This window comes from Cavia porcellus, unplaced genomic scaffold (assembly GCF_034190915.1).
Source record: "Cavia porcellus strain 051 isolate PalLab524CR breed Dunkin Hartley unplaced genomic scaffold, mCavPor4.1 scaffold_9, whole genome shotgun sequence".
In the NCBI taxonomy this organism is placed as follows: domain Eukaryota; kingdom Metazoa; phylum Chordata; class Mammalia; order Rodentia; family Caviidae; genus Cavia; species Cavia porcellus.
Window position 1 is genome coordinate 48,589,676 of NW_026947492.1, and position 24,253 is coordinate 48,613,928.

The 24,253-nt window shown below is 33.8% G+C and overlaps 1 protein-coding gene across 7 annotated transcripts in view; it reads left to right on the forward strand.

Annotated features, from left to right (window-relative positions):
• Dlg2 (discs large MAGUK scaffold protein 2) overlaps nucleotides 1-24,253 on the forward strand; it is a 1,893,126-nt gene that overhangs the window by 28,780 nt on the left and 1,840,093 nt on the right. For all 7 annotated transcript variants that reach the window (XM_063256338.1, XM_063256340.1, XM_063256341.1 and 4 more), the window contains exon 2: nucleotides 567-698. In XM_063256338.1, coding sequence (XP_063112408.1) covers nucleotides 567-698 — 132 coding nt within the window. The remainder of the gene's footprint in view (nucleotides 1-566; nucleotides 699-24,253) is intronic.

Below are 24,253 nucleotides of genomic sequence, written 5' to 3' on the forward strand. Positions count from 1 at the left end.
AGAGAGTTGTGTTGAGGATATTACAATACAGGGGAAATGAAAGCATAGTAAAAAATCACAAGGGTGAGAAAAGGAAAGTCATAGTTTTCATGTGTGTGCCTGTGTGCATAAGTGTGTACATGCGTTTGTAGAAAAGTGAGTAATCCAATATGACTTGGGGTAATTGGGCTAGAGTGGCAAATAAGACTGAAAGTGTAGTTTGAAAATTGATCACGTGAAGGAGAATTCAAAGGTCAAATTCAGGAATGTTGACATTATTTTGCAGGAAATCATCAGTTTTTTTCTTAAAAAAGAAAATCACATTGTGTAAACATTTGGTTAGCACTATATTCTTTGTTCTGTTTTGTTTTGTTTCACATTTGTAGATTCTTTTAGAAGTCAGAATTACAGGAAATAAAAGTAGATTCTTGAATTTTATAGTAATCAATTTTGTATGATAGTTATGGAATTTATGATTACTTTATTATTTTGTGTCATGAAATTAAGAGCACAGCTATGAACTGAATTAATATTAGTTTATTATTTTTCTAAGACATGTGAAAGAGTTTTTAAATTATGTTTTTCAGATACTGATCGTGCTTTATCATTACTGGAAGAATACTGCAAAAAATTAAGAAAACCAGAAGAACAGCTGTTGAAAAATGCTGTTAAGAAGGTCATGAGTATCTTTAAGAGCAGCTTATTTCAAGCTTTGTTAGGTATGTATTACAAAAATTACCTCTTTTTTTAATGGTCAGAATTGGGCATAATACCTTGGATGATATGGTCAAAGAACTTGATGTTAATGAAGTTTCAAACTGAAATTTCAAACCCTTTCCTTGAAGGGAAGTTTTTAAAAAAATTTAATTTAAAAAATTAATTTAATATTTGCCTAAAAGTATTTTAAAAGAGATAGAGCTAGATTTTTGAAATATGTTAACATGGAGAGATTACTTTATATAGGAAGAAAAATTTGCACAGTTTAAAACCCTATGTAGATTTTGCAAAAATTTGGGGACAGATTCACTCAAGAAGTTGCTTTCCATTAGAAGGAATTGTGTTGCACAAAAATGTTAGATTAATTCTAATCAGAATCACTTTTGCTTTTGGTTCAAAAATAAAAACAAACTGTGTATCCATCTTTCCTTCTTAGAAAAATTTATGATCTAGAATTCACAAACTAATTGATGAAAATTTAGTATTTTGGAATTCTTATCAATTTGTCATGTTTAACTTTATGTGTAGTCTCCTGTTTAGTAAAAACTATGAAGAAAATAGAGGTTCATTTATGTATATATTTATAGGTATACATATATATCTTTTGTTTTTATACAAATGGATTTTAATTCTTCTAATATTTTGGGACAAAGAGTAGCAAAACATATCAGTAAATTCGTCCCTCAACAAAGAGTGCTGACTACCTACACAATAAAAACAACTCCACTGAACACAGTGTATTTTATTTAATTATTAATTAATTAATTTTGTGCTACTGAGAATCAAACCTAGGACTTTGAACATGGTAGGCAATAATATTTTAAAGAAATAACTGAGTCTATTGAACATTTTTATTGCCCTTTCATGCTGCTAGTTATTGATGTACAGTCTAAAGATAGGAATTTGTGAAGCCTCATTTTGAAAATATTTCATCTGTTTTCATTATAAATATAGTTATTGATACAAATCTGTATAGTTTAAATATAATTTTTAAAATATAAAAATTTTGAAAAATCAAAAACCAGTTTATTGTTGATAAATGGAAATAAAAAGTTGTATAGGATTATTTTACTTGTGGGTTAATTTCTTTAAAATATTCTATTGTGGTTCATAAGACTTGATGACCCAAATAACTGAATAGAATGTTGTAGAATTTTAATAGCATTGTAGAAAGTGGTATTTTAGAAAACATTTTCAAACCATAGATTTCTTAATTAAAAATGAACAGTGTCTTCATAAAGGTCATTAAATCTAAATAGATTTATATGATGTGTTTAGTTAAGACTGGCTCTGTCTTGAGAGCTTGAGCTTTTGAGAATTTAATTTAGAAAGAGTGTTGCTGGATGATTTAGATAATTCTAGTATGTTTTGATAATGTAGTCATTTGTTAACACCATTACCTAGGAAATAAAAAGTCAAACGCATTATCAAAGAATTGCATTTTGCCATTATTTTAATGAATGATAAATATCTTGGCTTGAAACCTATGGTGTGGTTTGAATTTCTCTAGCAAAATAATAGACAGTAGTAATCTGTAAAAAGCTGTTATGTAAGTAATCCCAATGCCCAGATTTGAATGGATAGATTTATTTTAGCTGGTCTTTTAAAGTCATTTGGGGATAAACCAGAGTGCAAAGAATGGAGCATTATACACAAAACATAATTTTCTATTGAATTTCCTATGGGTAGCAAAATCTTGATTACTAACATTATTTTTTAAAAGTTTATTTAAAGAAAAAAAGCAAAACAGAAAAAGGGTAGAAATAATACATAATTTTTAAAAAATGGAAGAAATCACTAGTTGATATATTACATATTGTCCTCTTAGAAATAGTTGTTCAAATTACAAAATTAAAGCATATAAAGTGGCCATTCAAACAGTGAGGCTGCAAACAGTGTTTTTCAATGATCCAACAAAAACTTAGTAATATGGTTATCAATCCTACACAACATTGTTATTTTTGAATGTTGTAGTGCTCTCACTGTGTATTTTCATTAGGCCCCAAAGAAAAGTCATGCAGACATGTAATTCTTGAATAAGATTTATAGATTTATAAATACATAGACAAGGAGATATGATAAATTTGAGCATTGTTAGGGTTCACAGATTGTTTTCTATTTGAACCAACTATCCCTTACTTTCCCTCTTCTCTTTTGTTTTAAGTAATGGAAGATAATGGCTTCACCTGGTTTATTCTGATCTTTAAATAACCAGTACATTAAAATAATACCTTGCAAGAGTCTCAATTAGCTACCTAAATAAGGCAATAATAATTCACATAAGCTAATACAAACTGATAGTAAAATGAAATACTATTACTGTGGAATGTGCTGTAATATTTACACATGACCAGGGAACCAAAATCTTTTTCTACAAATGAAAAAAATCACTCTGAAAATAAATGCTGTATTCTTTTTGTAGTTCTTCATCATATGCATAAACAATTACATGTCTTAGATAGTATAATTGTTGAGGACCAGAATCGTGTCTACATAACTTTGGTCAACATAATAGTGTGTAAGAGCATTTTATAAAACAGTTCTGTGATAACATGATAGGTTATTGCAAAGGTATTGTATCTTGTCAAGTTTTATTATAAAACTTTGACTATAAAAGTAATTCATTTTGGAAATATTATAAAATAAAAGTAAAAGTATGTAAAATCCAATTTCTTTTTGTAAATAGAAGGATATCCAATAAGCATGTAGAATGATAAACTGATTAACTTTCTTCATCCTTACTTCTAGAGTCCCTATATTATTTGTTTTGATTTTCCACTCATTAATACCTGGCAGTACATAAAGGCACTTTGATGGTTAACACTCAATGTTTATTAATGTACAAAACAAGAAAAAAATATATCTAAGCAACCTGCTACATTCTACACATTTAGATGTTAAGCTTAGAGTGACCTCTTGTGGTATTTCTAAGGAAAAAATTTATCCAGTGGATAATTATAGTTTTATGATAATCACCATAATATCGACACTTTTCAGTTTCAGTGTATGTGAACTGGAATTCCCTGATGTTTAACAAATTAAGTCTCTTTTTAGTTTAGAATAGCTAAAACATTCAGATTTTCAAGACCTCTTGTTAGTTGTTTATTCTTATTTTGACAATGGAGGGCCAAGATGGAATTTTTTAACTTTTATTTTTATCTCTCAGGTCTACTTTGACCATTTAAAGACTTATATTATCACAATAATTATTTTTGAAAACTATTTTAATATAATGGAGTAGTTTATTTTCAATATGTAATATAATTTTTTTTGAGATAGGGTCTTACTATGTAGTGTGGGCTGGCCTTGAACTCACTTCTGTAGCCAGGCTGGCCCCCAACTCACAGCAATCCTTCTGCCTCAGCCCCCTGAGTGCTGGGATTACAGGCATGTGTCACCATGCCTGGCACATATTTTGTTTTTGTAACTTACTGAAAATTCTGACTTATTCTCAGTACATATACAGTGGAAAGAAATATAGACATATTTAACATTCCAACTCCTTCTAAAAGCTTTTTAGCCCCACTAATTAATTTGTTCTCTTATTTTGTTACCTTATTTGAATAATTCTGTAGAAAGACTTATAATAAATGTTCAAGTGATAGTTTATTTAAATTCCACCAGTAATAATCTCTTAAAAGAGTATTCATCCATTTTATGCAAGCTGCTAAACTTTGTATGGCTGACCTTTTGTTAGAATGCTTTTTTATTTCTGTAAGACTTATGAGAACTTTTGCGGATACTTAAGATGACTAGCAACAGTTTGAAATAATATGCTGTATACTGGGCTTTATCATCTTCTTGTTGAAGACTTGTAACATTTCTCTATTTACCAGAAGCTTTAATTAGCTTTTTCAATTTTGCACCAACCTCCTCCTGCTCCCCTCTCCCTCACTGAAGATCTAACCTGGGACCTCAAACATACCGTGTAAGCACTCTGCCACTGAGCTACATCACCAGCCTGCTCACTGCTTTTGTTCATATTAAAATACTTACCATCCTGCTTGAAACATTGAATATATTTCTGTCCCCTCAATAGCCTGTGAGTATCTTGATGGCTAAGGTTATTATTTAATTAATTTTTGTGTTCCCAATGTGAACCTTTAATAATAGACTTTCAATAAATTTCTGTTCATTTTCTTTTTTTTTTATTTAAAGAGAAAAAAAGAAAGGACATAAGAAAACAAAGCAGTAAAAGCGTACAAATAATACAGTATTTCAAGAAAAAAATATACAGTAAGAAATCACCAGTTAATAGGTTACATATTATCTTCCCAGAACAGTTGTCCAAATTACAAAATTAAAGCATATAAAGTGGACATTCATACAATGATATTGGAGACAGTTCCGTTCAACGATTCAACAAAAGCTCAGTAATATGGTTTTCCATCCTACGCACTCGAACATACCTGCAGTTATATCCCTTAGTCCACCTTCCTTTCCTCTCTTTTTTACAATAACAATTAGACTTTTTGGGTTTTATTGCTCCCACGGTTCTTATTACTTTTTTTGAAGAGAATAAAACCAAATGTGACTAAGCAAAACAGAGCCAGTTAGAACAGAAGGGTGGGCATAGCACATGATGCAAAAACAGAATACCAGGTGATCAAAAGTGGTTACCATTGTGTCTCTTGTTATTTTTAAACTGAGTTGTCTATATCATCAGGTATAATAGAATTGATCAAAACAGTACAGAACAAGACCAATAAAACCTACACTGAAGACCTTGCAGGACTTCAAAAAAAGGATAATAGTCAAACCATAATGGGCATCATAGTATAACTTATTGTCTTCAAAGTAGTTCCCTATACCCTCAAACTTGATATTATCAAACAAAATAGAATATAGAATAACCAGACAGAACAAGATGGGGAGAGCAATACTGGGGTTCAAATCAGGTTAACAGGAAAACCAAGAAAGTTACTATAATATGTCCTACTATTTTTAATTTAGTTTTCCCTTAATTAATAAAAATGAGAGAAAATAGATTAATTTAAAAAAAGGGGGGAGATTGAGATAAGAGAGGACATTGTAACAGAACAACGCAGGGCAGAACCGAACCATTCAAGCATCATTGTGTCTCACCACCAGTTAATCTAACATAATAGTAGTCGCCATAGTGCCTCTTTCCTTGAATTATTTGAGTGTAACTTCGTATGCTATAACATCAAGCATATCAAGACAGTGTGAAGCCATTCAAGAGAATGCAAGAATTACAAGGTATTTAGAACCAGCTAATAGAAAACGAACAATGGTTTCTTTATTATTTCTTTGCCTAGAAAGAATTTTGTTTATACTATAGCATATAGTGAAATATAGTAAGATACAACATGTTAAAACCAATGGAAACAGATGTACCTTAGCTTGATGGGACTTCAAAACAAGATGATATTAATTAAGCACTAGCTTTTATGTTGTGTTGTTTTCTTCAAAATAGCTATTTGTACTATCATAGATACTAAAATCGAACAAACCAGGTTAAAACCATTGCGGTTAATGAGTGAAAACATTATATGGCTTCAAACCAATATGATTGAGAATCATGATTACCACATACTTTTATGTATTCTTATCATTTCTTACACTAGGGAAACTATTCGGTATTTATACGTGTGAGTTTCATTTACTTCACTTATGAGTATGGTCTCAAGATGCATCCATTTATTTATAAATGTCTCAATGTGATCATTCTTTATAGCTGAGTAGTACTCCATTGTATAAAAATACCACAACTTTTTAAATCCATTCTTCAGTTTATGGACACTTAGGTTGTTTCCAAGATCTGGCTATTACAAATTGTGCTGCTATAAACATGGGTGCACATATATCACTGTGGTATGATGCTTTCAGTTCTTCTGGAAATATACCTAGAAGTGGGATAGCTGGTCAAATGCGGCTTCCAGTCCCAGTTCTCTGAGAAATCTTCAGACTGACCTCCACAATGGTTGCACTAGTCTACACTCCCACTAACAGTGCAGGAGAGTTCCTTTTTCCCCACAGCCTCTCAAGCATTTGTTGTTGTTGGTTTTCTTGATCTTGGCCATTCTTTCAGGAGTGAGATGAAATCTCAGTGTGGTTTTAATTTGCATTTCTCTAATGGCTAAGGATGATGAACATTTTTTCATATATTTATTTGCCATTTGTATTTCTTCATCTGAGAATTATTTATTCATCTCAGATGCCCACTTTTAGATTGGGTCTTTGAATTTTGGAGGTCGGATTTTTTTTAAAAAATTCTTTATATGTTTTAGACAGAAGTTCTTTGTCTGAGGGGCAGTTCACTAAGATTTTTTTCCCAGTTTGTGGGTTTTCTTTTCACTATGCTGGAGATTTCTTTAGACATGCAGAAACTTTTTAATAAGAGGTGATCCCAGTTATTGACTCTGGGAAGTATTTCCCGTGCGGTTTGAGTCTTGTTCATGAATTCTCTACCTTCTCCTATGTCTTCAAGGTTTTTACCCAATTTGTCTTCCAATAGATTAAGTGTTTCTGTTTTAATATTTAGATCTTTGATCCATTTAGATTTTATTTTAGTACATGGTGATAGGCATGGGTCTAAGTTTTAATTTTCGGCATATGGAGAGCCTGTTTTTCCAACACCATTTATTAAAGAGACTGTTGTTCTCCCAGTGAACATGTTTGGCCCCTTTATCGAAGATAAGGTGGTTGAGTGTGTTTGTAGTTGTGGTTGTATCTTCTAATCGATTCCACTGATCTTCAGCTCTGTTTGAGTTCCAGTACCATGTTGATTTTACTACGGTTGCTTTGTAGTATAACTTCAAGTCAGGGATTGTGATGCCTCCTGCCTTGCCTTTGCTGCTTAGAACTGTCCTTGCTATTCTAGGTCTCTTCTCACTCAAGATGAATTATAGGAATGAATTCTCAAGTTCTGTGAAGTATGTTGATGGTATTTTTATCGGGATTGCATTGAATCTGTATAAAATTTTGGGAGAATGGCCATTTTCACAATATTTATTCTTCCTATCCATGAGCAAGGGATGTCTTTCCATTTTCTGAGATCATCTTCAATTTCATTTTTCAGTGTATTATAATTTTCCTTGTCCAGGTTTTTCACTACTTTCGTGAGAGTAATTCCTGGATATTTCATTTTTTTGGTTGCTAGTGTGAAGGGTGTGGCTTTTCTTATTTCTCTCTCTGTGACTTTGTTGTTAGTGTTTAGGGATGCTATTGATTTTTGAGTATTGATTTTATATCCAGCTACATTACTGAATTTATTTATTATATCTAGGAGTCTTTCAATCGAGTTTTGGGGATCTTCTGTATAGAGTATTATGTCATCTGCAAATAATGATAGCTTAACTTCTTCTTTTCCTATCTTTACGCCTTTTATTTCTCTCTCTTGTCTAATTGCTCTGGCTAGTATTTCCAGCACTATATTAAATAGGAGTGGTGATAAGGGACATCTTTGTCTTGTGCCTGATTTTAAAGTAAAGGCCTTCAATTTTTGGCCATTTAGTATGATATTGCCTGTTGGTTTGTCATAAATGGCCTTTATTATATTGAGGTAAAGATCATCTATTCCAATTTTCTGCAAGGTTCTTATCATGAATGAATGTTGGACCTTGTCAAAAGCTTTTTCTGCATCTATAGAAATGAGCATGTGGTTCTGACTTTTGGTGCTACTGATATGGTGTATTACATTTATTGATTTATGTATATTGAACCATCCCTGCATGCCTGGGATGACTCTCACTTGGTCATGGTATATGATCTTCTTGATGATTTGCTGCATCCTATTTGCCAATATTTTATTGAGGATTTTGGGATTTGTTTTCATTAGGGAGATTGGCCTGTAATTCTCTTTTTATGTTGAGTCTTTCTCAGGTTTTGGTACTAGAGTAATATTTGCTTCTAGGAATGATTTAGGAAGGATTGCTTCCCTTTCAATTTCATTGAAGAGTTTGAGGAGTGTTGGCATTAGGTCTTCTTTGTATTTCTTGTAGAATTCTGCCGTGAATCCGTCTGGGCCTGGGCTCCTCTTTGTAGGTAAGGATTTAATTACTTTTTCGATTTCATTAATAGAAATTGGGTTATTCAGTAGTTTTACATCTTCATGACCTAGCTTTGGTACTTCGTATGCTTCTAGGAATCTGTCCATTTCCTCTGTGTTATCAAACCTTTGAGAGTAGAGGTTTTCGAAATAGGTGTTGATGATTTTCTGTATTTCTGTAGGATCTGTAGTGATTTCTTCTCTTTCATTCCTTATTGCATGAATTTGAGGTTTTTTTCCCTTTTTAAAATAAGGTTGGCTCTGGGCTTACCAATTTTATTTATTCTTCCAAAGAACCAACTCTTTGATTTGTTGATTCTTTGGATTGTTTTCTTAGTCTCTATTGTGTTGATTTCTGCTCTGATTTTTATAATTTCCTCTCTTCTTTTGGCTTTGGGCTTGACTTGCTCTTCTTTTTCTAGCTGTTTGAGGTGTAGCATCAGGTTATTTATTTGTATTCGTTCTGTTTTCCTGCTGTGGGAACTCAGTGCAATAAATTTTCCTCTGAGGACGGCTTTCATTGCATCCCACAGATTCCGGTAAGTTGTATTTGTGTTTTCATTTTCTTGTAGGTAGTGTTTAATTTCTTCTTTAATTTACTCTGTGACCCACTGATTACTCAAGAGTGTGTTATTCAGTTTCCATGTGTTTGTGGGAATTTTGTAGTATCTTTTATCATTAATTTCTAATTTCATAGCGCTATGGTCTGAAGCATGCAAGGGATGATTTCAACCCTTTTGCATTTATTTAGATATGTTTTGTGAATTAATATATGGTCAGTTTTAGAAAATGACCCATGCACTGCTGAGAAGAATGTGTATTCTGTTGTTGTTGGGTGGAATACTCTGTATATGTCTGTTAAGTCTATTTGTTCACAGGTGCGATTCAGTTCTTTTATTTCTTTGCTGATTTTCTGTCTGGTTGATCTGTCCATTGGTGTCAATGGTGTGTTAAGATCTCCTGTTAGAATTGTGTCACTGTTAACTTGGTTTTTCATTTCTGTTAGTACTTGTTTTATATAACTGTGTGCTCTGGAATTTGGTGCATATATAGTTAAGATAGTTATCTCTTCCTGTTGGAGTTTTCCCCTCACCAGTATGTAGTGACCTTCTTTATCCCTTCTGATCATTATTGGCTTGAAGTTCACACTGTCTGCAAACAGAATAGCCACCCCCACTTTTTTTGGGGTTCCTGTTGCATGAAATATTGCTTTCCATTCTTTGACTTTCAGTCTGTGGGTATCCTTTTGGGTTAGATGAGTTTCTTGTAGACAACATATGGTTGGATTTTATTTCTTGATCCATTCTGCCAGTATGTTTCTTTTAATTGGTGCATTGAGACCATTTACATTAATGGTTATAACTGTTATATATTGGTTTATTGTTGACATGTTATCTTTCTGCTGTTGCATCTTTATCTTTCAGGTCTGCTTAATTGTCTGCTTTGTTTAGTGGTTTTTTTCCTAAATGTATCTAGGCTGTCTTTCAGTATTCTTTGCAGGGTTGGCTTGGTGATCATGTAGTTTTTCAGCTGCTCTTTGTCATGGAAGTATCTTATTTCTCCATCCATTTTGAAGGATAGTTTTGCAGGGTATATCAGTCTAGGTTGGAAATCATTTTCCTTTAGTATCTGAAATACTTCACTCCATGCTCTTCTTGACTTTATTGTTTGTGCTGAGAAGTCTGCTGTGGGTTCTGATAGGTTTTCCTTTATAGGTGATCTGTCTTTTCTCTCTGACAGCTTTTCATATTTTATTCTTTCGTTCGATTTCTGGGATGGCCATTATTATGTGTCTGGGTGTAGTTTTATTTTGGTTATGGCTATTTGGAGTTCTATATGCTTCAGTGATCTTGATATCAGTTTCCAATATCATGTTTGGGAAATTTTCAGCTATTACTTCTCCAAATATCCTCTTGACATCCTTTATGTTGTTCCCTTCTTTTTCATTTATCCCTATTAACCTTATGTTGTTCCTCTTTGCATCATCTTGCAGGTGTTGAATTGTTATTTCCTGATTTCTTGTTATTTTTAAAAGATCTTTCCTTTCCTGTTCACTGGCTGCAATCTTGTCTTCGAGGTCTGAAATTCTATCTTCACATTCATTGAGGTGGTTTTTACAGCTTTCGATGGAGTTTTTGATTTCCTGTATATCTCTTTGCATCTGCTTCATATATTCTGTTTGTTTCTTATATTGTTCATCCAGGGATTCTATCTTTTTGTTTATCTCCTCCAATTTTTTAACTGTATCTTCTTTAGATATGTTCAGCATCTCCTTCATTTCTTTTATCATTTCTTCTTTTACCTGAGGGATTATTTCTAGTTTAAGTTCCTTTAAGGCTTCCCAGAGTTGCTTCTTTATTTCAGTTACTATTATTTTAGGTATTTCAGTTATGTGGCATGTATTTTCTTCTATGCCCATGGCTTCTAGGCTTTCTTGGGATGGGTTGGTTGTTTGAGACTGCATTTTGGTCTTTCATTTTGTCATTTTTCTATATTTTCGAGCTTCAAGTGTTGTTCCAAGTGAGGGAGAGAGGTCAGCCAGGCTGGGACGGAATTCCCTGCCCCTCCTTACTCACTGATCTCAACAGGAAGTCCGGGTCTGTTCCCAGGCAAAGAAGAGAGCTCCGCCGGGCTGGGATGGGCTCCCTGCCTCCTCTGGACCCACTCCACCCGACAGAAAGCCAGATCCTGGCCCCCAGGTGAAGAAGAAGGTCTGGGCCTTCGCTGGACTTACTTGACCGACAGCCAGCGGGATCCTAGGCCCGGGTGAAGAAGACAGTTCCCGGCCTCCGCTGGACTTAGCCTTCGGACAGGAAGGCAGAGCCTCGTCCCCAGGCGAAGAACAGAGTTCCCTGGGCTCTCTGTTCATTTTCTGAAGTTATTTAAAAATACTCTTTAGGTGTTAGATATTGTACTAGACAATAGGGATATTATAATCTACTATAGAAGACAGCATTTACCTTTATGAACTAGTAGAGGAAAAAAAGTAGGGAAAAAGCATTATCAAAATTAATAAATTAATTTATTCTAATTCTGTGTGAGATTTTGCTACACAATAAGTGAAACTTCAAAGCTATTTTGGGGAAGGGGAAATATGAAAGGTACTGGTGATTTTTGCTAAAGTGTATAATAAATGAAAATTTAATAATGATCACTAAAACTTATGTGGCAACTGGAAAAAAGCAGAACATCGTAAGTTTTTCCAGCTATGTTTTCTTAACCAAGCGTGTGAATATTGTTGATATAACCTTATAGCCTTAATCTTTTGGGTTGTTGAAAAATACTTTCAGAGAGTTGATATACATAATTATTTAATTATTAGGGTAATAAAGTCACAAATTAAATATGTGTAAGATCTTTATCATATTTTAGAATTAAAAAATCACATTCTCCCATTTAAGTAATTCTAGTATAATATTTTTATTTCAAAATAAAATCTACTTGAAAGCATTATGGCTACTTTGTTTCTATCTATTAATAATTATGTGTGCCTTTTGCCACCTGATTATAAGGAAGGCAAGGAGTTTTTATAGATTATGGTGACTGTGAGGGCTCATATAGTTCTATGTACTAGGAGCAACTTGATTCTAATCCTCAAAAACAGAGGTTCTCAGTGTGTTGTTCTTGTGCTAGCAGCAGCAGTCTCCTGTGAATTTGATGAGCACTGCAAGCTCTTGGGTGTCTCCTCAGATTCCCTGAATCAGAAACTTCAGAAGTGAATGCTGCAAAGTATTTAAATGACTCTTCTAGTTGATTCTGAGACATGCTGATATTTGAGAACAACATGGGTTCTAAATAGTAAACATTTGGCCATTCAAGAGAAATAATATAGTTTTTTAGTATTATCAGTGAACTTGGAAGAATATGATAGTAGCATTTTTTTATTCTTAGGTCTTATAAAGATTTGATTTATCCTTTAATGATAATGAACTATTATCATTCTGGGACATATTTGACTACTATAAGAATCCACAAATTCACTAATATCATTATGACTCTTAATATTCCTTCTAAAATACTATGGAATAACTGAAACATTTCAATGATTCCCCCTTTTGAATACTTAATGATAGTTTCTACTTATGCTTCTATGGATAATGAACAGCAAGGCTACAGTGAGACGCTGCTTAAGTAAGAGGAACACTCATTAGGTAATGCTTGCTGCCACTCACAATCTCAAAGCATGTGCTACAGTGAAACAAGCTACATATTATGGGCCTTCAAATGAGTATTGACTGAGTAAACAATGAATGATACATTCTTAGCGATGAGTGATCAAATGGATCTCACTGGAGTATGGGCACAATTTATGCTTTTAAAATGTTCTCTAGGAGAGCATCAGAAAAAGGAAAGATATCTTCCTCTTTCTGGGTAGGTAGAGCTAACATAGTCAAAAGGGCCATATTTCCAAAACTGATGTACAGATATAATGTAACCTCAATCAAATACCTTTAGTGTTCCTCACAGAACTAGAGAAAATAATCCTAAAATTCATGTGGGAACAGAAGAGACTCAGAATAGCAAACACAATCCTGGGAAATAAGAGCAAAACAAGAGGCATCACAATCTCAGATTGTAAAGTTGTATATAAAATTGCAGGGATGAAGCAGCACAGTACTGGTACAAAAACAGACAGGTGGATCAATGAACAGGACTCAGAAATAACCCTAGGCAGTTCATCTATTTGATCTTTGACAAGGATGGCCAAAAACATGCAGTGAAGGAAAGATAATGTCTTTAATTAATGATACTGGGAAAACTGGCTCTCCACATGCAGGAGATGAAAACCAGACCCACGTCTCTCACCATATACTAACCTAAAATCAAAATGGATCAAAAATTTAACATTGAAAAAGAAACTTCATCTTCTGGAAATTAAAATAGGTAAAACTCTTGAAGGTGAAGGCATAGGCAAAGACTTTCTAAACTAAATCCCACTTGTACAAGAAATAATATCAAGAATAAACAAGTAGGACTATATGAAATTAAAAAGCCCCTTCACAGAGTGAAGATACATTCTGGAAATTTTTTGTTAGCTACTCCTCGGAGAGAGGAACAATAGCTAGATTATATAAAGAACTAAAAAATATATAGATCCCCCCAAATAAAAGACACAACAAAATATGCAACTGAAATGAATAAATACTTCTTATAAGAAGTACCAATAAATACATGAAAAAATGTTCAACATCGCTGGCCATTAGAGAAAAACAAATGAAACAATACTAAGATTCCATCTTCAGAAAGAATGACTATCATCAAGAAATCAAATAAATTCTGGTGAAGCTGTAAGAGATGATGTTGGGGACCATTCTACATTGTTGGTGAGAAGGTAAATTAGTGTAATTACATTAGAAATCAGTATACAATTCCTTAAAATACTAAAAATAGAAATTCCATTTGCCCCAGCTACACCCCTTCTAAGTATATATCTTTCTCAAAAAGTTAAAAATGTCATATTACAATGATACCTGCATTGCCCATGATGATAACAATACAATTCATAACAACTAAGTTTTGGGAATGGCCTGTATGTCTATCAATGAGTAAATGTACAAAGAACATGGGCCTATTTATATACAATGTGGGTATTTAAATATAATCCTTCTGCCATAAAGAAGAATAAATGAGTTATTTGTAGGAAAATGAGTACATCTTGAGACCACACTATTAAATGAAGAAATCAGATACACAAGTTTAAATATCAAATTGTTTCTCTTATATGAAAACATAAAAATATAAATAAAGAGCAAAATAAAAGATAGATAATGGGAAACAGGATGATAGATCCTTTGCAAATGAGAGGGGGACCAACAGATGAAGGAAGTTAAGAAAGGATGGAAAAGGGATGAAGAAAAGAATTAAGATGTGTTATATACATGTACCAACTCCTTACAATGAACATAGATACTATGTACTCCAAACATTTGCTAATAAAAAATTAATAAATAAAATGTGCTCTAAGAGTCAAATAGGGCATCATGTTGGACTGGAGTCTTTTTTCAAAGACTTTAAGATTTAAGGTAAACTTGAGAATCAAGGGATAATACATAAAATGTGAGTCAAATGATTTGCATAATTCCCTTTGTTAAACCACCATATTCCCATTGTGAATTAGGAGTGTGTGTTTCATGTCAGGCAAGACAAAATATTCCTTAACTTTTTTTTTCTTTTTCTCTTTTTATGGGTACCAGGGATCGAACTCACAACCACCTGCTTGCAAGGCAGGTGCTTATGCCGCTGAGCTAAATCCCCAGCCCCCAATATTCCTTAACTTTGACACTTGGTGTTGAAACCAGCAAGAAGATATATGTCATTCCTGGCTTTGGGCTTTGTATATTACTGCAAAATTTATGTCACCAGATGGCACCATTTAACTAAATTTATGTCCTTAGGATGCCTGTATGGCTGGTTGTTTTTAAATGAAAGTTGCTTTTATTTATACTATAGCTGAAATAGGAAAAAATAATGGTAATAAGGCATCTCTACACATTAAGATAGTGATACTCCAAAGTTTTTTTAAGGGTAGGGGATCATGACAAGTTGCGGTGATCTGCTGAGTATGAAATGAAGGGAAATTTTGTTGATGATCACTAAAACTAGTAAGTGGCGACTGCTAGGAAAGCAGAGCAGAATAGGTATTATCATTTATGTTTTTCCATAGAAAAGCACATTAATATTACTAATATATTATGGGATCTTTCAGTTAAAATACTTTCATGGAATTGATATACCTAATAACAAAAATATATGGAAGTTTCTAAAAGATTATTTGAGAAATAGATCTTTTAAAATGTCCTGAAACAGCATGGTGATAATATCTAAAAAAATCAATGAAGTATATGGTCTATTGAGGTATATAACTAATTAGATTAATATAAACATTTTCTTATAAGCAAGTATTTCAAGGAAATGAGTATTTATTATTTGGTTAAATATTTCTGTAATACTTTTCTTTAAGTAGAACTGATTACTTTCTCCCTTGTTTTCCTATAGTAGATGATTGTATTTCTGGTACAAGTACGATGTTCTGCTGTAGTTGGTTATATGTTGGTTTCCCTCACTAGGTTGTGAGCTTCTTGTATAAAAAGATTGGTTCTAATTCAGCAAGTGCATGGCATTGAATAGTCCTTCATTAAATTTCTGTCATTTGACAAAAATTATCTCAACTCTTACTATCTAAGAACCATTGTTCTGAGGATTTAGCAAAAAAGGAGATTTGGTTCCTGTTTGGTCTTCTAAGGGAGACAAGCATTAAAAAAGTAAGTATAGTACCAATGAAAATTTTGGAATTAAACTAGTAAAATCATGAGGACATTTTTTTAAAGTGATCAAATTCATATTGTACTGTGGTGGGTAGAATCCAAGGTAGGATGTTCATTCTGGTGCAGCATCTAGGAATGTTGCACAAAATAAAAGGATAGACGTCAGCTCCCCTCTACACGAGAGGTTAACAATGTATATGTAAACTCAGTATGGCTGATGCACAACATGCCTTCCCTTAAATTCTCTACTGTCATGCACCTGGGCACTATTTTAAAGAGAAATAGTAAGATTAGTAAGAAGGAAGTTATAAAAATGAACTGTTGGGGCTGAAAATGGCTGTTTAAATTATGAATAAAACTGTCATCTTGTATTGTGTTTCATCTTGTCTGTCTTTCGTTTAAGTTTAGCTAATGGGAGATGACAGTGGTAGATCAGGGAGGAGGGAGAGAAGTTAGGGTTTTATCCTTCTGCCTGCTTTCCTTCTGGATCATGACTTGACAGTGAAGGCATTCTTCTTAGATTCACAGTTCCTGTAATGCAGCACCTTTCCCATTTCTATGATTTCCGCTCACACTACAATGTATAAAAAGTTGTTTACATTCACAGTCTTTGGCTTTGTTCTTAATTTGTTTTCTTTTTTTATTTTAAAGAGGAAAAACAGAAAAGAAAAACAAAAAAACAGGAGGCATACAAACAACAACTACAAGAACAACAAAAACCCCAAACAGTAACAATATAGGCTTTCACAATAAGATGATAGAAATTTAACAATGGTTATAATATTGTTCTTATGAGAGTACTCCTGATTAGATTCTTGTCCTTCACTGCTTGAGGTACAATTTACAATGGTACTTATCAAGGTTGTAGAGAATTTCATGTTTCTAATTTCATTGGTTGGTTCCCAAGAACGATCTTATTTTTTGTAGCATTTCACATTCAATCTTGTTCACCTTCTTGTACTGCTGTATTCTCCTTCTTTCCCAGGCTAATTCCTCAGACCTCTCTATGTTTTTAAAATCTATATGTTCTACTTAGATAGACTCATCAAATCCCATGTTTTAAAATGATGTCTGTAGGCTAATGACTTCAATATTTGTATCTGTAGCTCTCACTTATGTCTTGTATATAACATTGCCTATTTGATATCTTTTACTTGGGTGTCTCTTAAGCATTTCAATACTTACCGTGTTCAAATCTGGACTCTTGATCCCCACTCCCCACCCCCAGTTTGCTTTTCTCCACTATTTTGGTAAATGCCTTCACCATTTTCCCAGTTTTTTTCAGCTAAAAACCCAACAGTCATTGATTATTTTCTTTTTTTTTCATACCCCATTCCCACTTATTTGCAGTAAGATATCAAATTAAATGAATAATTCTACCACTCTTAAAATCTCCATCATGTCATATTAATCTAAGTCATTACAATCTCTTATTTAGTCACTGAAGTAACTTCCACACTAATTTCTCTTTATTTTCATTCCTGCTCCAGTCTACTTTCTGTGTAATACATAGGGTGATATTTTACAACAAACTTTAATTTATCTAACTATTTTCAGAATCTCCTATTGGCTCCCTTTTACTTTCTTTTTTTTAAATTTTATTTAAGGAGAAAAAGGAAAAAAACAGAAAAAGGATACAAGTTATACAGAATTTCAGAAAAATTAAACAGTAGGAAATCACTAGTTAATAGATTACATATTGTCATCTTGGAAATAGTTGTTCAGGTTACAAAATTAAAGCATATAAAGTGAACATTCCAACAGTGAGACTGCAAACAGTTTTGTTCAATGATCCAACAAAACTCAGTAATATGGTTATCTACCTTATACACTTAAATATACATGCAGTTGTATCCTTTAGGAACACTTTCTTTTCCTCTCTTTTGTACAATGACAATTATACATTTTGGGTTTTACTACTCCCACAGTTCTTATTACTTTTTTTGAAGAGACTAAAACCAAATGTGCCATAACAGAACAGAGTCAGTCAAATCAAAAGGATGGACATAATACATAATGTTAAAACAAAATACAAGGTGATCAACAATGGTTACCATATTGCCTCTTGCTATCTTAAAAAGAATTGCATATGTCATCAGTTATAATGAAACTGAACAAAACAGTAAAGAACAAAACCAATAAAACCAAAACATTGAAGACATTACAGGACTTCAAAAGAAGATAATAGTCAACCAGAATGGGCGTCATAATGAATCTTATTGTCTTCACAGTTGTTGCCTATACTTTCGAACTTGGTACTATCAAGCAAAAAAGAATAGAGGAAAATCAGTCAAAACAAGATAGTGAGAGCAATACAGAGTTTCAAATCAAGTTAATAGAAAATCAAAATGGGTTACTATAATATATCCTGCTATTTTTTATTTATTTTTCCCTTAATTAAAAAGAAAAAAAAATAAAAAAGTAAATTAAAAAAAGAGATTGAGATAAAAGAGGGCATATCCACAAAACAGTGAAGGTCAAAACATAACCATTGGGGCTGGGGATTTAGCTCAGCTGCATAAGCGCCTGCCTTGCAAGCAGGCAGTTGTGAGTTTGATCCCCAGTACTGATAAAAAGGAAAACAAAAACAACAACAACAAAAAATAACCATTTAAGCAAAATAGTGTTTCACCACAAGATATCCTGACATAAGAGTAGTTACAGTGTCTCTTTCCTTGAAATCTTTGAGTATAACTTTGTATACTGTAGCATCAAACATATCAAGATAATGTAAAACCAAGAGAATGACAGTATTACAGGGTATTTAGAATCAACTAACAGAAAATGAACAATGGTTTCTGTATAATCTCCTTGTCTATAAAAGTTTTTGTTTATATTATCACATATAATAAAATCCAATAAGATACAACATGTTAAGACCAATGGAGACAGAAGAACAAAAGCTTGATGGGATTTCAAAACAAGATGATAATAAATCAGCACTAGCTATTATGATGTCTTGTTTTCTCCAAAATAGCTGTTCCTACCATCCAACCTTCTCTGCCTCATTTCTGTTGAGCTCTTTTTCTGTCATTAGTTGTCAGTTTGTCTTCTTCATTTTGCTTTCTGCTTCATTTACTGTGACCTCTCTGTCACTGTTTCTGGAATCTTGGTATTTTTCTTTTTTAAAATATCCTTCAGTATTCTCTGAAGAGTTGAATTGGTAGTTGCAAATTCCCCTAGTTCCTCTTTATCTTGGAAGCACCTTGTTTTTCCATCTATTTCTAGGGACAGTTGTGCAGGATATAAAATCTTGGCTGGAGGTTATTATCTTTGAAAGCTTGAATTATTTCCCCTCACGCTCTTCGTGATTTGATGGTTTGTGCTGAGAAGTCTGCTGTAATTCTGATGGGTGTCCCCTTGTAAGTGATCTGTTTCTTGTTTCTGATGGCTTTTAATATTCTGTTCTTATATTGGATTTCTGGAATTTTGATTATTATATGCCTGTAGCTCTGTTTGGGTTGTAGGTGGGTGGGGTCCTGTATACCTCATACATCTGAGTATCTTTACCTTTTGCTAAATTAGGGACATTCTCCTGGATTATTTCTGTGAATAGCTTTTGTAGTTCATTTGTTTGTGTCCCTACTTCTTCTTTTATGTTCTTATTTCTTAAGTTATAGATCCTCTTATCATCTTCTAGCTTTTGTATTTTTGCTGTTTGTTTTCTTGTTATTTTTAAGAAGTTTTTCATTTCATGTTCCCACATTCCAAATCTGCCCTCCAGTTCAGGTAATCTATCCTTAGTTTCTTTCAAGCTATTATGTCAGCTTTCAATAGAGTTTTTTTAGTTTCCTGGTAATCTCTTTGAACCTGCTTCACATATTCTATGTTTTCTCTATTTTCTCCATCAAACTATTCTCCCCTTTTTTTCTGTTCTTCCATTCCACCATCTGTTTTTTCTTGGGTGGTGCTTAGCATTTCTCTAACTATTCTACTTATATCTTGCTTTATTTCATTAAATACTTCACTTTTGAACTCATCTATGAGGCTCCAGAGATATCACTTTATGTCTATTGGTGCTCTGATATTGCATGTTTTCTGTCCTCATTCTCCTTTGCATTTACCTTTCCTGGATCAGTGTTCTCAGGATTGAGGACTGAGGACCGTTTCTTGTTGTTCCCTCTTCCCATACTTTTTGTTTCTTCTGTACAAGCATATATTGGAGGCCCAGTTTTTTTCTTTGTTGGTTAGTTTGTTTGAATCCGCTGCCTAGGTGTTCCCACCCACTGCAGTGTACTAGGGAGACACAGACCTGGGCAGCCCCTGCTGGGCCTACCTCTCCAGGTCAACCTCCTGAAGGCTTCGCTGCTAAGGTGCACCACCAGGCTCTGGGACCTGGTTTGTGCTAGCCTACTGGGTCTTAGTCAGTGGTGTCACCCAGGCCAAGCGCTCTCCACCAATCCTGCTTGAGAGGGGAATATGTGACTAAAGTCACTGCAGCGTCCTATTCCGGCTAGTCTGTCCAGTCCCAGAATGTCCTCTTTTGGAGCCTCCTAATCTATGGAAGAGTCCTCATTCCTCTCACTCACTACAGGTCGATGCAGGGCTCCCCGCCAGTCCCGCTTTCAACTCCGTTTGCCAATTCCCGCTCTCAGAGCTTTCACAAGTCTCTCCCCCTGTTATGCTGATTGGGACACAGCAGTGGCGGCAGGAAATTCAAATTGCGGCTTCCAGAGGCGTGGTTTCCAGCTTCTACACTGAGATTTTATCTGTTCCAGTTATAGCACTGGGATTGCATTTCCAGTTGGTTTCTCTCAGTTTAGTTTGTTTCTGAGTCAGCAGGGTATATCTCCCCTTGCTTAGGACTCCTCACACTGCACCATTTCTGGATTCTAAACTGGGTATCTCAGAGAGCCTCGGTGGCTGCTGTTATCTATCCACCATGTTCTCCTGGAAGTCTCCCTTTTACTTTCAAAACAAAATTCAAAATTATGTCATGACCTAAAGGCCTTGCATAATCTCACTCCTGGATATACATCCCACTTGCTCAAAACTCAACAGCAGTCCTGTACACAAAAAACAAACTCACTGAGAATAACTTTCACAATAGTATCAAGAAAAAAGAAATACTTAGGAATCGACCTAATGAAGGAAGTAAAAGACTTTTACATTGAAAACCCTGAAAAAGAAAATTTCTATTTCATAAAATAGAAAGATAGCTCTTGTTCATGGATAGGAAGAACCAACATAGTGAAAATGATCATATGCCCAAAATTGTTATACAGATTTAATGAAATTCTGATCAAAATATAATTAACATGCCTCACAGAACTACAGAAAAGATTCCTAAAATTCATTGGGAATTAGAAGAGACCTACAATAGCAAAAACAATTCTGGGCCACAAAGGCATAGTATTGCAAGTATCACAATTTTTCATATTAGCAGTAAATTTAAAAAGTAGAAAGACATGTAAACAAGTAAATTTGCATACATTAACTCTACCAATTTTAAATGATATTTTGATTCTTGCATACAAGCATATTCCAGGAGATCATCTAGTAATATGGTAGCATGATTAACCTTGCTACTCTCCTGATCTCATAAATCACATTTTTTCACTTTTGTTTGAATCTGTCTCTAGTTTTGGTATCAGGGTAATAATGTTTGCTTCCATGAATAAGTTTGGGAGAGTCACTTCCCTTTCAGTTTTATGAAAGTGTTCAAGTAGTAGAGGCATTTTCTTTGCTGGTAGTTTTTTTTTTTTTTTCTTCTTCTTCAGTTTCATTGACTGATATTGAGTTCTTTGGAATTGTTGTATCTTCTTGATTTAGCTTTAGAAATTCATATGTATCTAGGAATTTGTTTATTGCCTCTGCATTTTCCATCTTATTATGAGCATAGGGTTCTGAAGTAGGTATTGATGATCTTCTGGCTTTCTAAAGGATCCATTGATGATCTTCTGGCTTTCTAAAGGATCCATTTCATTCTTAATTACATGGACTTGGGCCCTCTTTCCTTTTTTGATAGGGTTTGGTAAGGGTTTGTCAATTTTATTTAATCTTTCAAAGAATCAGCTCTTTGATTTATTGATTCTTTGTATTGTTCTCTTAGTCTCCATTACATGAATTTCTGCTCTGATCTCTGATTTCCTCCCTTGTATATGCTTTATGTTTAACTTGCTCTTTTTTTCTAGACGTTTGAGATCCAACATTGTTATTTATTTGAGTTTAATTAATTTTCTGATGTGGAATTTTATTGCTATAAATTTCCCTGATAGAACTGCTTTCATTGTGTTCTATAAGTTCTGATATGTTGTACTGGCATCATCATTTGATATAGAAATTTTCTAACATCTTCTTTGACTTCATTGTGACTCATGGGTTGTTCAGGGGGGAGTATTATTTAATTTCCATGTGTTTATGCAGTTTTGTGGTTTCTTTTGCTACTGATTTCCAATTTAATTGTACTATGATCTGATAATTTAAATGGGATAATTTCAATTCCTTTGTGTTTACTTAAGTATGTTCTTGCCTATTTTGGAGAACATCCTGTGTACAGCTGAGAAGAATACTTTTTGTTGTGGGATGGAACAATAGATATCTGCTAAGTCCATTTGTTCAAAGGTTTGTTTCAGTTCTGAAATTTCTTTCTTTCTTTCTTTCTTTCTTTCACTCATTCTTTCTTTCTTTCTTTTTTTTGTCTACTTGACCAGTCTCTTTTTGACTGTGGGGTATGAAATCTCCCACTACAATTTTATTAGTGCTTGTATATTTTTCATATCCATTAATGTTTTGTTTTGTATAGTTGGGTGTGCTGGTTTGATGCACATATATTTATGATTGGTATCTCTTCCTCTTGGATTTTCCCTTAACTAGTATTTAGTGACTTTTGTCTCTTCTGAGCAGTCTTGGCTTGAAATTCACTTTGTCTGCAATAGCTACTCCTGCTTTTTTCCATGTTCTGTTTTATGGAATCCAGTTCTTTACTATGTTGGGCATTCATGATTTCCATCACTTTCCTAAGCTCCTCTATTTTTTAAATCTCTAATGTAGATTCACTAACCATGTTCTTTATTAGGATCATAATACTTCAGTTATGTGTGTATTTCAGAGTTGTTTTTTCTTTTTTTTTTTTTTTTTGTCTTTTTTATCGGTACCAGGGATCGAACTCGCGACTGCCTGCTTGCAAGGCAGGCGCTTATGCCGCTGAGCTAAATCCCCAGCCCCAGATTTGTTTTTTCTAAAGACTTATTCAATTCATGATAACTGCAGAAACTACAGCAGGGTAGCTTTTGATTTTTTTCTACCTTGGTGACTCCTTGATTTGCCTTGGGTGAACTGGAGGTCTGGAGTTGCATCTTTCTTCCATGTTTTCCCATTTTCTACTTTTTAAATTTGCTTTCTGCATCAATGCTTATAAATTTCTTATGATAGATTGCTATATCACTAGTATCAAGACTTCTTTAGGAAATTACTACTTTTCAGAGATGTTTTCTGGTTTTTTTTTTTTTTTTTTTTTTGTACCAGGGATCGAACTTACAGACTCGCACTTGCCAGGCAGGTGCTTATGCCACTGAGCTAGATCCCCAGCTCCAGAGGTGTTTCTAAGTGTAGCCAGCTTTTGGCATTTGGATTTATCCCAAGGTCCTCCTTGTAAATTTTTTAGGGATGAGAAGTTGCTACCTGATTGGTCTAGCACCCAGTTCTTTGGAGCTGGATTATGGTATTATTTATATCCTCAGGCAATTTTGGTGTTTGCATATGAGGAAGAACAACAACTTGGCTAAAGCGCTGCAGTCAGTAATAACAAAGCATCAAGCACAGTATAGAAAATGACAAACTTTTACATCTGTTAATTTGCCACTTTTAATCATAGGTGTAACAAAGTCTAAAACCAATCAGAACAAATGCGTACAGTAAATATTCCTCAGACAGAGTGATTTTACCTTTCAGGGGAGAAAATTTAAAAGGGATAAGAGGAAAAAATCGAAAATAATGAAGAGAAAGAGATTAAAAGCAAGGTTGAAGGACAAAGGAAGATTACTCGAGCTTTGGAAAACTGGTGAAGAAATGAAGGAAGGAAAAAAAGGAAAAAAAAAAAACCAGAATAAAACCAAACCAAACAAATAACTAAAAACAGTGTTCATGCTCATTAAAAAGAAGAAGCAGAAGCAGAAGCAGAAGCAGAAGCAGAAGCAGAAGCAGAAGCAGAACAACAACAACAAAGAAAAAAACCCCAGAAAAACCAAAAAGATTTTTCTATGATTTCAAGCTTGTAGTTATCTTCTAGTGTCTATACTTTTGTGGTAATGCTCCCTTCAGGGCTTGTCTCTGATGTCAT